We start from the raw sequence: 14,731 nt of genomic DNA, 5'->3' as shown, positions 1-14,731 counted from the left end.
GTTAGTATTTGTAATCTATTACAGCTGCAACTTTGAAATTTTCATATAAGCACATTCACTTAACTTGCAGCACGGCCACAGACAAATCAAAGAAATATAATTGTATCTGTGAATTCCATCTATTATATCTAACAACATGAAACTGTCTTTGCACTAAGATACTGGTTTTTATATATGTTACAAGAAATTTGTTATGAATCACTTCCATTGAATCATATATAAATATGTGAAGTGTATTTGCAATGTGAAAAGAAACAACTGAAATAGGTAAAATACATGTCTGTATAATACTTACTTTTGAAACAGAAATTCATATTTCCAAAAGCATAATAGCCTGTCGTGCATGAACAAGTTCCGTTGTCACACGAACTGTCATCGATAACGCTGGAGCAGTCTGCAGTGATATTGCACGTGTCACCAATGTGACCTATAAAATCAACTCTTTAGGTTTAAAATGTATACTTTTATAACAGTATTCTAACACTGAAAATGTTTTACTAAACAAAATATACAGAATTCTTATCATTGCAGGATCATTTATAGCCATGATATAGGAAGGTTGTTAAGGTTGTGGACTTCTTGTGACAATCGGCAATCTACGTGTTCTCCATTTGCGATTTCGACATTTTCCGGATCTTATGAAAAGTCATATTTGAGTTGGTCTTCATCAACGTTTGAAGATACTGTAAACCTACAAATGTTCGCGGATACTATATTCCGCGTTTTTCAAAACGTGGACATTTTTGCGGATACAAATATTCGCGGAATCGTATCTATCGCAGCCTGATATACGTAGCCTAACTGCCAAACGACAGACAGTTATTACACGGAAATTGCCTAAATGCCCAACGGCAGAACGTTATTACACAAAAATTGCCTAATTTTGCTCAATGACTCTACGTTATTACACGAAATTGCCTAATTACCCAACGACAGAACGTTATTTCACGGAAATTGCCTAATTGCCCAACGACAGAACGTTATTACACAAAAAATTGCCTAATTGCCAAACGACAGAACGTTATTACACGGAAACTGCCTAATTGCCCAAAGACAGGACGTTATTACATGTATACTGGCGAATATCTTTCATTGTCCCCATTCTGTGCAGTGCCTCAAATAAGAACAAAACGTTTAATTTTTACATGTTTCATATACTATTTCAACTTTCAACTATTCTTTGTCCAAAGAACTATTATCTTTTAAAGTGGATATTTGTTTGTTTTGAGTGAATATGGAATATATAATGTTCACGAAAAACAAACAAATTTTCTTTTTATTTTATGCTCAATTACGTAGAAATGTGCATTTTACAACAATTTTAATCTCAGCGCGGGAAACAGAAGCGCGTAAACGGACACGACGTCAGACGTGTTGTGACGTTAGAAAGACGCACACAACATAAAGTTCCATTTTATTTTATTTTATGCTGCATAACGTTAAGAAATTCTCATTAAGTAAAATAATTTGAATCGAGAAATTTACTTTAAAGAACAAAGTGCGACTACTATTTTCATCCTGTTTTAAGCAAATACTTTAAAATTCATACACAAAGTATGAGTGAGCGAAGCTATATCTCTCACACTGTGAAAATATAGATTTCATATTTTCACAGTGTGAGTGATGAGATATAAATATATTTAACTGATAGAATACAGTATTTCATTAGTTAGCATAAAATGTATTACTGTGAATTCGATTGGCTCATACCTGAGTTATTACGTCAAAAGCATTTAAGTAGAATACAAATATGTCCTCTCACAAAACTAATGGAATTCACCGATATTATGTTTCAATAACTTGTACAGGAATTTAAAGGAACACAGGTAAAACTGTGGACGAAAAATGAAATTATTTTTTCAAATCATTGCGGAAAATATTTTTCTCATATTACTGTAAAATGCTTAGTTGAAATAGATACACTTTTTTACTCTGCTGAGGTGGGTGACCTGAGTATTCCAGATTAGGATAACACCTGAAAATTACTCTGAAATGCCAAATTTCATTTTTTAAATTTTGATTCTTCTCATTTTTATCACGAACAAGGTACTGTAACATAAATTGACGGACAGATACTCAGCCCTTATCATGCTGGACACGACTGATTCTGCCTTTGCTACCAGTCTAGATCATGATCAGCCTGCACATCCGTGCAGTCTGATCAAGATCTGCACTGCTCGCCGTTCAGTCAGTATCTTTTTGGTAAGCACCCCTTTTGACAGTTGATGGTATTGTCCAAATTGAAAGATGGACAAGTTCATTATAGACATTTAGCAGGGTAAGGGTTAATTGGACAAATTGTCATATTTTTTCGTGATTCCACAAATAGACATATAGCGAGTCCATGAACCACATTCAGATTCTATTCTACAAAGCAGCCTCTTTCTGTTTCCTTTAATCAATGTAGTAAACCAAAAAATGTAATGGATCTATGTCTTGCTTGACACAATAACAGAGAATCTCTTTAATACATACGTGGAAGACAGGTGAAGTTGTTCTCGTAGTATCCCAAAGCACAGCCGCATGTACCTGCACTGCATCTACTATTGTTGTTAAACATCAGACAGTCTTGGTCGCCTAAACATTGGTCTCCAATCATAACTAAGGGTAAACAAGAAAAAGAAATCCAGTACATTAAAACCAGTATGAGAAAGTCTTGTAAATAGCAATTGTAATAAAGTTTCTCTGTTTCATTACAAACATTTGATTAAGTTGTTTTAATAATGTCACCATTATACAGTAGATGCACAAACAGCTACTTAACATTAATAAAATAAAAACTTGTCCAGAAAATCTCGGATCTTGTATCTTGTAAATAAATCGTGTTTAGTGTATACGTAAATGCGTACATATGTATAAATGCCGACAAAGATTGCGGTTCCTGTAGAGTTTGTGTTATTTCCAATCTTATAATTATAAGGCAATCACTTACCTTCCCTGCACGTGTTTGATCCATTTGCTATAAAGCCAACGCCGCACCCACATACTTCACCAGTACAGACGCTGTTTTTCATAACGACGGAACAGTCGTCATCAAATGAACACTCATCATTTAATTTTCCTAAAACAATGAAGCTGAGTAATTGTTTTGGTACGAAGACGCCAGATACGTATAAAGCTGCTGATTTTCTACGCATTAAAATTAAAGCTTACAGATAAAAGCTAAATATTTATTTATAGTCTGGCGGATCTTCTCACAACATCCAGAGTATATAAATATATATTGTGTCAGGTATAAATTAGTTTAATTCATATCAATTTATTTTAGCTTGACTGTGATGAAAACTTCAAATTTATTTGAACCACTCTCGTGTCTGCTTCCTGGAAAAGCCAGTACTGGTGTCATATGAGAAGGCGTGGTCGTAACGCCAGTGTGACCCGAACCCACGACTCACGGGTTGGGCAGCCGACACCTTAATTACAAGACAACTGCTTCCATTTAACGTATGAGTAAAGACACACTTATTTGCAGTTATCGTTTTCCTTACTTGATTCAACACTTTAGTATCTGGTACACTTTATTTTATTCTACTATTTTGTATTTTGCCTGCGGAAGTGAAGCCACAGCATAACAAAACCTACAGCTGAAAGGCAATGACGTCAAGTCGTCACAAAGTCACCAGCAACATCATTTTCTTGCAATAACGTTGTTAACTCCGTTGTTAACCCTAACACTTAAAAATCGAAATTTTGAAAATGTTTTTGGGATTTGCCCCATTGGCTCATTAATTTCATAATAAAAGCACCTACGTGATAAACACTGCTTCCTGTTTCCTGAGATTTTATAACCCGTGTCGCACACACACGTGCCGTTTGTACAAACGGAGTATGGAACAAATCTTCCACAAGTGCAGTTTCCGTCACACTCGTTGTTCAACCCGCAACTGCCCATCAGTCGTTTCACTAAACACAATATACAAAATCGTTTTGACTCGTTTTACTTTTATTATCAGTTTTTGTCAATTTCCTTAAGTAACAAAAGTCCTTCTAACTTAAATATTTCATTCATATTACTTCTGCTACAACGTTTCTACTTATACTTAGGGGCCACCGTAGCCGAGTGGTTAAGGTCGCTGACTTCAAACCACTTGCCCCTCAAGTCGCCATATGACCTGTAATTGTGTCGGTGCAACGTTCAACCCAACAAACGTAGGTTGATAATGAAATTACGAGGACTTTTTAGAAGTACTGAAGATAAAATTCGCTTTAACTATGTCTGATCGCACACACGGCTAAAACACGCGTGAGTGTTCTTTTTTTCATATTAACCGTGAATTAGTTTTAAGACCAATGCCAGGTTAATCAGGTGATTTTCAGGTTTAACCAAATCTGTACATATTACTGCGATTTTCTTCACTTCATATGTTTATTTATTATGTTATAAATGTACATAGTTGTACTTAAGATGTTTTGTTTATTTATATACAACCGACAAATTACAATTTATAAATGTATCTGATGTATGACATTGTGTACGGACGATATAATAAATACATTAATTTAACAACAGTAAGAACAGGAAGTTTCGTACCTTCATCAGTGGCGTCTGGACAATCTACTGTACCATCATTTATATTTGTCTTGTCAATACAAACCGTGGATGTACCTGTGCACGAGTACAGCGGTGGCTTGCACGGGAACTGCACTGAAACACACAAAAAGATCCAAAATACAAAACTAGTAGGGAGTTTCTTAATTATATTTGGACTAGAGAATGTCCATACACTAAACATGTTCACATCAACATTCCGTTGTAACGGTAAATGAGCCGCACCATGAGAAAACCAACATTGTGCGTTTGCAACCAGCATGGATCCAGACCAGCCTGCACATCCGCAAAGTCTGGTCAGGATCCATGCTGTTCGCTTTCAAAGCCTACTGCAATTAGAGAAACCGATAGCGAACAGCATGGATCCTGACCAGACTGCGCGGATGCGCAGGCTGGTCTGGAACCATGCTGGTCGCAAATGCACTATGTTGATTTTCTCACGGTGCGGCTAAATAATATTAAGATCTATCAATTAAATATATTGGTATACCATCGACCAGTTACGCAAAACGAAAACTACTATCATTCAGAGTCTCTTTGGGTTGATACTGCAATAGGTAGTTCTAAGCTTGCCAACGCATCTGCAATTGCTTGCACAGAAAGAAAAATAGAAAAATCCTTTACGGGACTACAAAGCTTCGGTCCCGGCCTGTCGAGACGGGTATAAGTAAAGAAATCTTTTTTTTTAAATAACGTTTGGCAGAAATATATCTACTTATAAAAACATCGAACCCGCCTTTCTAGTATTAATATTAATGTTAATGGCGATTGTATGAAAATGAACTCGGTTAGCTATTACACTATTTCTTTATTTCATACGCTAATTTATTAGTTTCGTAATAAATTGTTGCTATCAACATAAATGTACTTTCTCCAGTCGAAAAAAAAATGTCAGCTAGTTTTGGGGAATTTAGTGAAAGCATTTTAAATAGCTCATCTGATCAATATACTTATGTAAATAAGAAACTATACCATACATTTTTTTTTATTTCAATACATTACAAAAAAAGACAACTATGCATGCATTTTTATTCTACCTTCGTCCGAGTTATCCCCGCAATCATTGACGCCATTTTGAAATTTCGCACGTGAAATACACCTTCCAGTGGCACAGTTCATCTGTGAGGCCTTACACCAATTCTTGAAATCTGCAAATAAAGCGGAGTTCTTTAAGGAATTTATTATACACTAGTAGGTAGTCTGTAGGTCGAAGAAATGATCAAGCATTTTTTTCCTTCTGTGAAAGGTCGTTAAATACATTGATGTGTGATTTATATGTGATTTCCTTTACCGGCTTTTTTCAACCGTATTTCAGTTAAATATGTGATTCTAAGCATATTTGTATATTACATAATATGGTATTACCACCCCTGTAATATCACTCGGACGCTGATAAAATGCGTTGGTCCGAAGCAGGTAAAAAAATAAAAAAAATATCATGTTTCAGTAACAAGCCAACACGTGATGATATTACATCTGTTCCATTCTACAGTCAGTTTATTTAACAAGTTGAAAAGAATTATAGAATGTGAGGCTTTCATGAGATCTTCTGTACATTCTGTTGAAATAGAAAAATGTTTTCATACAAGACTTTGACCATGCAACACCGGTGAATTTTGTATATTAAACGTACATGAACACGGTAATTCTTAAACACTTTCATTGTCTTACACGCTTATATCTGCATTTTATATGAAAATCATTTAGCAGGAAAGGTTTTTCCCGATTATCAACGAAACGTAAATTGGCAAACTCACAATAAGATGATTTATTGCATGTGAAATAGCCTGCCTGAATGTTGGCATAACGTTCTGGCGAAACGATTAGCAAAGATGTTAAATTGCATAACATCTGTAATTTTTTCTGCATATTTAAGAATATAAGGTAATAAGAACCACCCTAGAACGACGTTTTGTAGGATTTTCAATGTATCTCATGCTCTTTACCAATGCATGGTATGATAAATGTCCTAGAAAAACAACTGCACTGTATACAAAGGTAATTGGGATGTCATAATTAATGTGGCTGGTGAAATGCGACAATGCCGCAAGTAGATCTACTTACGTTTATATTTTATTGCTTTCTGATGATTAACTTAGTTAATATTGTGACAAAACAATCCCGCTTATTGAAAATTTAATTATTTATACTTATAAGCATTTGTGTGGTAATGTTTTTGTCTTATAATGCTTAGTTGAAGTAACCATATCAATGGTATACAGTTACATGCGGACCTGTCATTCATTTTATTGTATTCACTTCTGAACATTAGATAAAGTCAAATACTAGTATGTTATATATATATATGTAATTGGAAAACGTTAAAAACTACTTAGTACATAAAAACAAATATAACGGTCCTCTTATACTGGTATCATCAAATGGAAAAATAACAAATAACTTACAAACCTTTCAAGAAGCCAAACACTGCCCACTGATATTCAGATATCGTAAATCGAAAAATATTTCAATTATTAACTACAGATACCTTCATCGTATTTTCCGTCCGGACAATCTTGTCTACCATCCAACTTTTTACTGATTGGCACACAAGTACCGTCTATACACCGGAGCTCTTCGTTACTGCAGAAACTCCATACACCTAAAATACCAGATATACATGATTCATATAACATCCATAGACATGATTCATATAACATCCATAGACATAAAATACCAGATATACGTGGTTCATATACCATCCATAGACATAAAATACCATGTATACGTGGCTCATATACCATCCATAGACCTACAATACCAGATATACGTGGTTCATATGCCATCCATAAACCTAAAATATCAGATGTACCATCCATAGACCTAAAATACCATGTATACGTGGTTCATATACCATCCATAGACCTACAATACCAGATATACGTGGTTCATATGCCATCCATAGACCTAAACTATCAGATATACCATCCATAGACCTAAAATACCATGTATACATGGTTCATATACCATCCATAGACCTACAATACCAGATATACGTGGTTCATATGCCATCCATAGACCTAAAATATCAGATGTACCATCCATAGACATAAAATACCATGTATACGTGGTTCATATACCATCCATAGACCTACAATACCAGATATACGTGGTTCATATACCATCCATAGACCTAAAATATCAGATGCACCATCCATAGACCTAAAATACCAGATATACGTGGTTCATATACCATCCATAGACCTAAAGTACCAGATATATGGGGTTCATATACCATCCATACACCTATAATACCAGATATACGTGGTTCATATACCAACCATAGACCTAAAATACCAGATATACGTTGTGCATATACCATCCATAGACCTAAAATACTTGATATACAGGATTCATATACAATTCATAGACCTAAAATACCAGATATACATGGTTCATATACCATCCATACACCTAAAATACCAGATATACGTGGTTCATATACCACCCATACACCTAAAATACCAGATATGCATGGTTCATATACCATCCATACACCTAAAACACCAGATATACACATAAACTTTGATAATGTTTGTGATTGTGTTATTTGAAGAAAATGATAAAATCTGGTATGAAATTGTTATTTGCATTACTATTATTTCAATTTTTATCTTAGCAAAAATTGAAAAGCTTAGCATTTAGTAATATCTTTTTTATGAATGATTAAATATGTCACGTTAAATGATACAAACAACATATTATTTGACATCACAGTTCTAAACTGATATAAAAATATTACTGTAGACATTATAAGTATTCTACAGTTTTAGTGACATAGTTATTCTAGAATGGCTCATGAATGTTTTACAACTTCTTTCTTTCCAATGGGGTCCTTTTGATAACACGTAGTGTCAATGATAAAACTTTAAATATATATTTAAAAAGTAAATAATTAAATAGTGAACTATAATAGCTAAATTTGAAACATATTCCAGAACCACGATAATATAAACTTCAGACCTCACAGAAATACCTGGCTTTACATGCATCTTCCCTAACCAAAGTCTGGCTGTATTAAATATTAATTAAGGGATGATTGCAGTATTAAGGACTGAGTGGTGTTCTTTTTACTTTGATCATAAATTCAATTTTGAAATAAACTGAAATCTGTTTATTGACGTATCATCATGACATTGTGTATGTAGTACAAAGTGTTCATGTAAGAAGAATGTCAGGTAGTTACCACATTTGGTATGTAATTCGCAATGTAATTGTAATTTAATTAATATCATTGCTTTATCATAAAATGGTAATTGTAATTTAAATGAGCATTTCACAATGTAATTGTAATTCAATTAATTGTATTTTAAAGTAATTGAACCCAGGTCTGATATTTGGTGGCTTACGTCCGCCGTGTAATAATGCTTCCATATATCATGTACTTTTGTATTTATAAGACAGTATAATCAAAATGATACATAGCACAATATCACAACTATAAGAATCTGTTATTTTGTAGCCGTATAACCTCTTCGTATTGGTTCTGCGTTATTTTCAGAATTTAAAGTGATGTAAATACTAAACGTCTGCTTGTGTAAATTCTACTTTGATTTTGATGTGGTTAGGCTTCTTGGAACTCGTCCAAGAAGCACTATTGATGAATGGAGTATGAAACTTGCAGTGATTACTTAATACATAAAGAAATAATGTGGACTATACATCAAATTACAAATCATATCAGTCAGGTGTATAACTAATATAAGTCTCTCGATAATTTTTACCTCATGAATAAATACCTACGCTCATGAAGAAGAACCTACGTCAACGTTTCATGAATTGTTACCATTGTATGTGGCTATTACCACCCTTGAACTATTGTTGTGTTTGATGAGATGTGACAGTCTATTGGCCCGATAGTCAGCAGGCACTTTAAATTAAAACCATTCTGTTGTTAAAGATCGATTAAAATGTGTACATAACTGTAGCTATTTCGCTTAGATGTTTTAGCCGAAGGCGTTTATCAAGACGTTTGCTGTTTATGCAGATCATATTTTTATTATAGGCAGCTCTAGATTGATTTAATTAGTAGCTCTACGAGATATTGTTCCACACGGTGATAAACAACATTCAGGAAGTTTAACTTATTATGTACCTAAGTATTTTCTGATTTTACTAAACAATACGAAACCCTGTATACAACTCATATGGATGTACGGAAAATATACAATGTCCAATATGAGTCAGAAATGACGTAATTTCGGTAACTCGACATTCCACGCCTCAAATAGTTCACCATTCTCAACGAGTGTTTAGTCTTATCTATAATTCTAATCAATAGATTCTAATTTGGTTGATGTATCAAAAGAAGTAGGTATATGTATATGATAAAGGGTCATTAAAACCGTACCTTGATTTGCAATGATTGAGTCAGCTGTCATGGATTTGGCCAGATCGGGACACATACGGAGCAGGTTCCTCGTGGGGTTCAGTGTCTAGCAAAATCCACTCGAACTGAACAGAACGTTGCAAATCAAGGCACTGTTATAATAACTCTTTTATAATGTTTAAATGTGTCAACATAGGCAACAGTGACCGAGTGGCTAAGGTCACTGACTCTGTAGAGCCTTACTATGGTTGTCGTGTGGAGAAGCTATCCAGCTGGCTTGCGAAAGGCTGCCTGAGCTGATGTAAAAAGAAGCATCATGAGTCTCTTTTGGACAATCAGCATGTGTCTTAAAGAATGAAGGTAGCACAATCACTTGTTTTATACCCACAGTATTGCACCTTTTGTTTTATTTTTTAAAATTTGTTCATATTAAAAATATTTTAATCCATGACAAAGTTTTGCTTATATGTGTGCGTGTGTGTGCTTGTGCGTCTTTGTCTCTTTGACGGTGTCTACAGTGTTGTTATATTTTACTTGTCTGTTAATCTATTAAGTCAGTTATGTGTGTTTTTGTGTTTGTCTGTCGTACATGAGTGTGTATGCGCTGCTGTGTAGGGTAACTGTGATAAAGGAACGTAGCATTCCCTTTTGAATATTCATCCTTGTTCCACCTTCCTTTTTGAAGCAACTAGTCTATAATGTTTTTCCTTTATATATTCTTTTCGTTGTGGGCCTACATTGCAAATGCGTGACTGTGAGGCTGTGTTTGTGGTGCTCTGTGCTTCCGAGAAATCTATCCTTATCTATTATCTATTTTACTAATAATATGGACCATACCATACGATTACAATACATATCTGGTCTCTTGAAAAACTACGATACATAGATATACGTACATTATGGCAAATGCTTACATTTGATCAATATGATTTTAATTTCAACATACGTTTTACACTATATTTGTTTGTATATCGCTTGTATACATTTTGAATTAACTCAGAACTTCGAGAATACATGTTTGCTGTTTGAGATTATAAGAGATAAGATGGAAACGAGGTTGATTGATTCCTTGGAATTTATCCAAGCAGCGCTATTGATGAATGGAACAAGAAATGCACAATGTTTACTCACTACATACTAGAACAAAGAAGAATGTACATAATATTGCCTTTCGTGCCAGTGTTATGTACCACAAACCTCTCAATACATTATACCCCATTAAGATGAACCTATGCTGCCATTTACTAAATACATAACATTTCATGTCGCTTTTGCCCTCACTGAGTTATTCTAATGTTTGTCGAAGCAGACACCTTTATACCACATACAACCTATAAAATGTAGAAAATGTTTTTCCTACAATATAATCTAGCTGGAAGGAATTCACCTTTAACAACAATCATATGTGTCCAAAGATAACACATATTAATGCCTGGTAAGCTCATTTTAAAGTGTATTGTTTTGAAAAAGAAAATATAAATTACAAAACAAAAATATGTTATAGAACTTTTATTTTTTACTTTACAATTTTCAATGATATTTCAACATAAATCCAGTACTACAGTGTAAATAAAATCTGGAAAGTAGATCCCTCGGAAGCACCGAGAACAAGACAAACAGTGAAAATTGCAGACTCGGTTTGATTGAGTCTGTTCATGGGCAGTAATGGAAAATGCAACACTGCCCACGCCCCCTAGCACCGGCTTAAGCAGTATTCAATCTTCAAATCTAAATGAGTTGAAATCAATGATCCCGAAGGACCAGAAAATATAACAACACTGAGATGAAGTTGGGGCGACTTTTTACGGCCGCCACACAGCACTTAACACCCGCTGTTGTGAAGTAAATAAAATCTGGAAAGTAGATCGCTCGGAAGCACCGAGAACAAGACAAACAGTGAAAATTGCAGACTCGGTTTGATTGAGTCTGTTCATGGGCAGTAATGGAAAATGCAACACTGCCCACGCCCCCTAGCACCGGCTTAAGCAGTATTCAATCTTCAAATCTAAATGAGTTGAAATCAATGATCCCGAAGGACCAGAAAATATAACAACACTGAGATGAAGTTGGGGCGACTTTTTACGGCCGCCACACAGCACTTAACACCCGCTGTTGTGAAGTAAATAAAATCTGGAAAGTAGATCCCTCGGAAGCACCGAGAACAAGGTAAACAGTGAAAATTGCAGACTCGGTTTTATTGAGTCTGTTCATGGGCAGTAATGGAAAATGCAACACTGCCCACGCCCCCTAGCACCGGCTTAAGCAGTATTCAATCTTCAAATCTAAATGAGTTGAAATCAATGATCCCGAAGGACCAGAAAATATAACAACATAAGACTGATCATTTTGCAGTCAAAAACAAAAGTGATTCGTGCATGTTATTTACGGTCGTCTAATTTACTAATTCTTGTTCAGCAAACACAACTCTTTCAAATGATACCAAAAATAACATGGTGTCACCAAGCATCGAAATGTTACCTAATTGTGGATCGGATACCTAAAGAAATAATATATCCCAGAGATTTGCCGTTGAATCAAATCAGATTGGAGTTTATAATACAAGTAAGATTCCCACAACTGACTTCCATTGTAGCTGGTTTCCACTAAATAAATGATAATAATGATATCTTACGAAAATGACTTGTATAAATTGTAGCTATGTTGCTATAATTATAAAACATAACAAAACACGTACTTGTCTGTCAAGATGATTTAGTTCGCCAAACTTGTTTTATGTATTGCAACATAAATCTAGTTGATAAATGTTAGCTACTACAAGTTACAGTTGGAGGAAATTACAAACTTTGCTGCATTTTGAAATATATTCATTCAGAAACTGATAAGTGACCTTTCTTTTGGAGAGGGTGGTGGATGGGTAAATTCGTAGAACTGTAGGAAATGGGAACTATAGTTACACGAAGTGTCCATTAAGTTAACAATAAAGACAGAAAAGAAATGGCCCGACAACGTTGACGGACTTGCAGCAAGCACCTGCTATGTTTTGATTCTAAAGACATTTAGGACAAATGCCTTTCCTTAGATTTAAAACAAAAGAAATATTTAACATTGTTAAAGATATCAGCAGGTTATATTTCGATTCGAGATGTTTGAATTATTCACATTACAGCTTAGTTTAAACATTCATATGCTATACTAATTTATAGAAGACCCACAATGCGATTATATGGTTATTTGCGTAAGATTGAATTCTGCAGAGTAGCTAGTTTAATTACGGTCGAAATTGAAACGGAATGAGAAACTATATGAAACATGATCTATATTCACTTGACTGTGTTACCGTTTGTCTATTAAAAATTTAATGAAGCATGCATGCAGTTTGCTTATGTTAATATGACAGTTTATTGTGTAATTTAGAGAATACATTTACAATACAAAATAAATGGTTTCCCTACCTTGAATAAGCAACCCCAATGAAAACAGTGTGTTCAGCATTTCACTCCCGTCTCAAAGTCTCTGCCCAATCATTCGACATAACTCACAATCAAACATTCTAAACAGTCGGTACACTTAGAAATTATCATCCTGAGTGCTGATAAAATAAATCATAATAAACAGCTGGTGTGCACCAGCTCTCGGAGAGTAATAACCACCCTGATGTGTGTATTGCGTAAAATTCCTTCAGCTTCTCTGAGCACACCTGAACAATTAAAAATATATTCCATACAAAGCAACTTCCTATTTTGACTGTCAGATATTGATTAAAATTTCTGATCTAATCAATACAACATAATGTCATAATAACAGTAATATTGTCATACTTTTTATTGTTATTATAATATTAAAACGTGAATGAAATAGGAAAATGATTTGTTTGAAAAAAAAAGAAAAGAAAATACATTCAATTAACACAAAGATATGTATCTATATCTAAACACAAGAAATAATCCTGTTCAGTAAACGAATATCCTCAAGTGCATTCTGAGTGCGTATAGATTTATATCCGATGTTTTCATTTTATCCCTCGTGTTATTCCCATTAGTACATGCTTTTTGCCAATAGATAAAAAAGAAGAATTTCAGAACTATTCCTTAGAATAACTCACGAACAGATCTCCCTTCACGTATTACAGGTAAGCTATATCTATTATTTTATCTATACCTACGCTGCACGCTCTTTGATAGGTATATCATACTTATATACACGTAGAATATTGGTTCATTAGTTCTAAATTAAATATACACATATAGCCGTGCTCGTTTACTTTCATGTGATGCTCTATATGCTAATTTCCCAATTACGCTGGTATGGTTTTTATTAATACTTTACACGATATGGTGAGTTATTCCTATCTAGCAAGCCTCAGATATCGTTGTGCACCGTATCATTACGGGTGTTTAATGTATGAAAAAGATTTATAGGAAGATGGTTTTAAAGCCTCTTGGCACCATTCTCATCCATCAGAGATTCGTGAAAATCACGAGACGAACCAGGGAACCTTAATAGACCTTAATATTGAATAGACTCCATGATCCTAAAGAACAATCAATAATGTGGATTAACTGTTCCCCATGTAATGTGTTGGCCTATTTTAACGTAGGTAAATTAATCAGTTACAGTAAAGTTTATGTCAGGCTGTGCTTATCTTGGCTCTTCTGTGGAAAATTTACCTCGGTTTGTTAATTGCCTTCTGTCAATTTCTTTTCACTGTTTTAAAAAACATTACACTTCTCTGTATTATAACTGTATTGACTTTCCAATTTATTTCGCGTGTTTGATGCAAGTCCATAAGCCCACACACTTAGCTCAATAGAGAGAGAGCGCAGATCTTGGGATCATGGGGTCGTAATTTCGATACCGGCGCAAGGCGTTTCTTCTCAGAAATGATTTGATAA

General features: G+C 34.5%; 1 protein-coding gene across 3 annotated transcripts in view; it reads right to left on the bottom strand.

The window, feature by feature from the left end:
- Positions 1 to 14,083, bottom strand: part of LOC123560134 (low-density lipoprotein receptor-related protein 1B-like) — a 41,534-nt gene extending 27,451 nt beyond the window's left edge. The window contains exons 1-9 of one of the 3 annotated variants that reach the window (XM_053516571.1): positions 13,736 to 14,040; positions 13,292 to 13,536; positions 7,038 to 7,151; positions 5,587 to 5,697; positions 4,532 to 4,645; positions 3,751 to 3,903; positions 2,933 to 3,061; positions 2,476 to 2,601; positions 296 to 427 (exon numbers count right to left, since the gene is read on the bottom strand). In XM_053516571.1, the coding sequence (XP_053372546.1) occupies positions 296 to 427; positions 2,476 to 2,601; positions 2,933 to 3,061; positions 3,751 to 3,903; positions 4,532 to 4,645; positions 5,587 to 5,697; positions 7,038 to 7,151; positions 13,292 to 13,331 (919 nt within the window). In that variant the 5' untranslated portion in view covers positions 13,332 to 13,536; positions 13,736 to 14,040. Of the gene's footprint in view, positions 1 to 295; positions 428 to 2,475; positions 2,602 to 2,932; positions 3,062 to 3,750; positions 3,904 to 4,531; positions 4,646 to 5,586; positions 5,698 to 7,037; positions 7,152 to 13,291 lie in introns of all 3 variants that reach the window. The other 2 variants (XM_053516573.1, XM_053516572.1) reach the window with 2 other exon arrangements.
- Positions 14,084 to 14,731: the final 648 nt, after the last annotated feature.

This window comes from Mercenaria mercenaria, chromosome 10 (assembly GCF_021730395.1).
Source record: "Mercenaria mercenaria strain notata chromosome 10, MADL_Memer_1, whole genome shotgun sequence".
NCBI classification, from domain to species: domain Eukaryota; kingdom Metazoa; phylum Mollusca; class Bivalvia; order Venerida; family Veneridae; genus Mercenaria; species Mercenaria mercenaria.
This window is presented reverse-complemented; position numbering and strand designations above follow the sequence as displayed.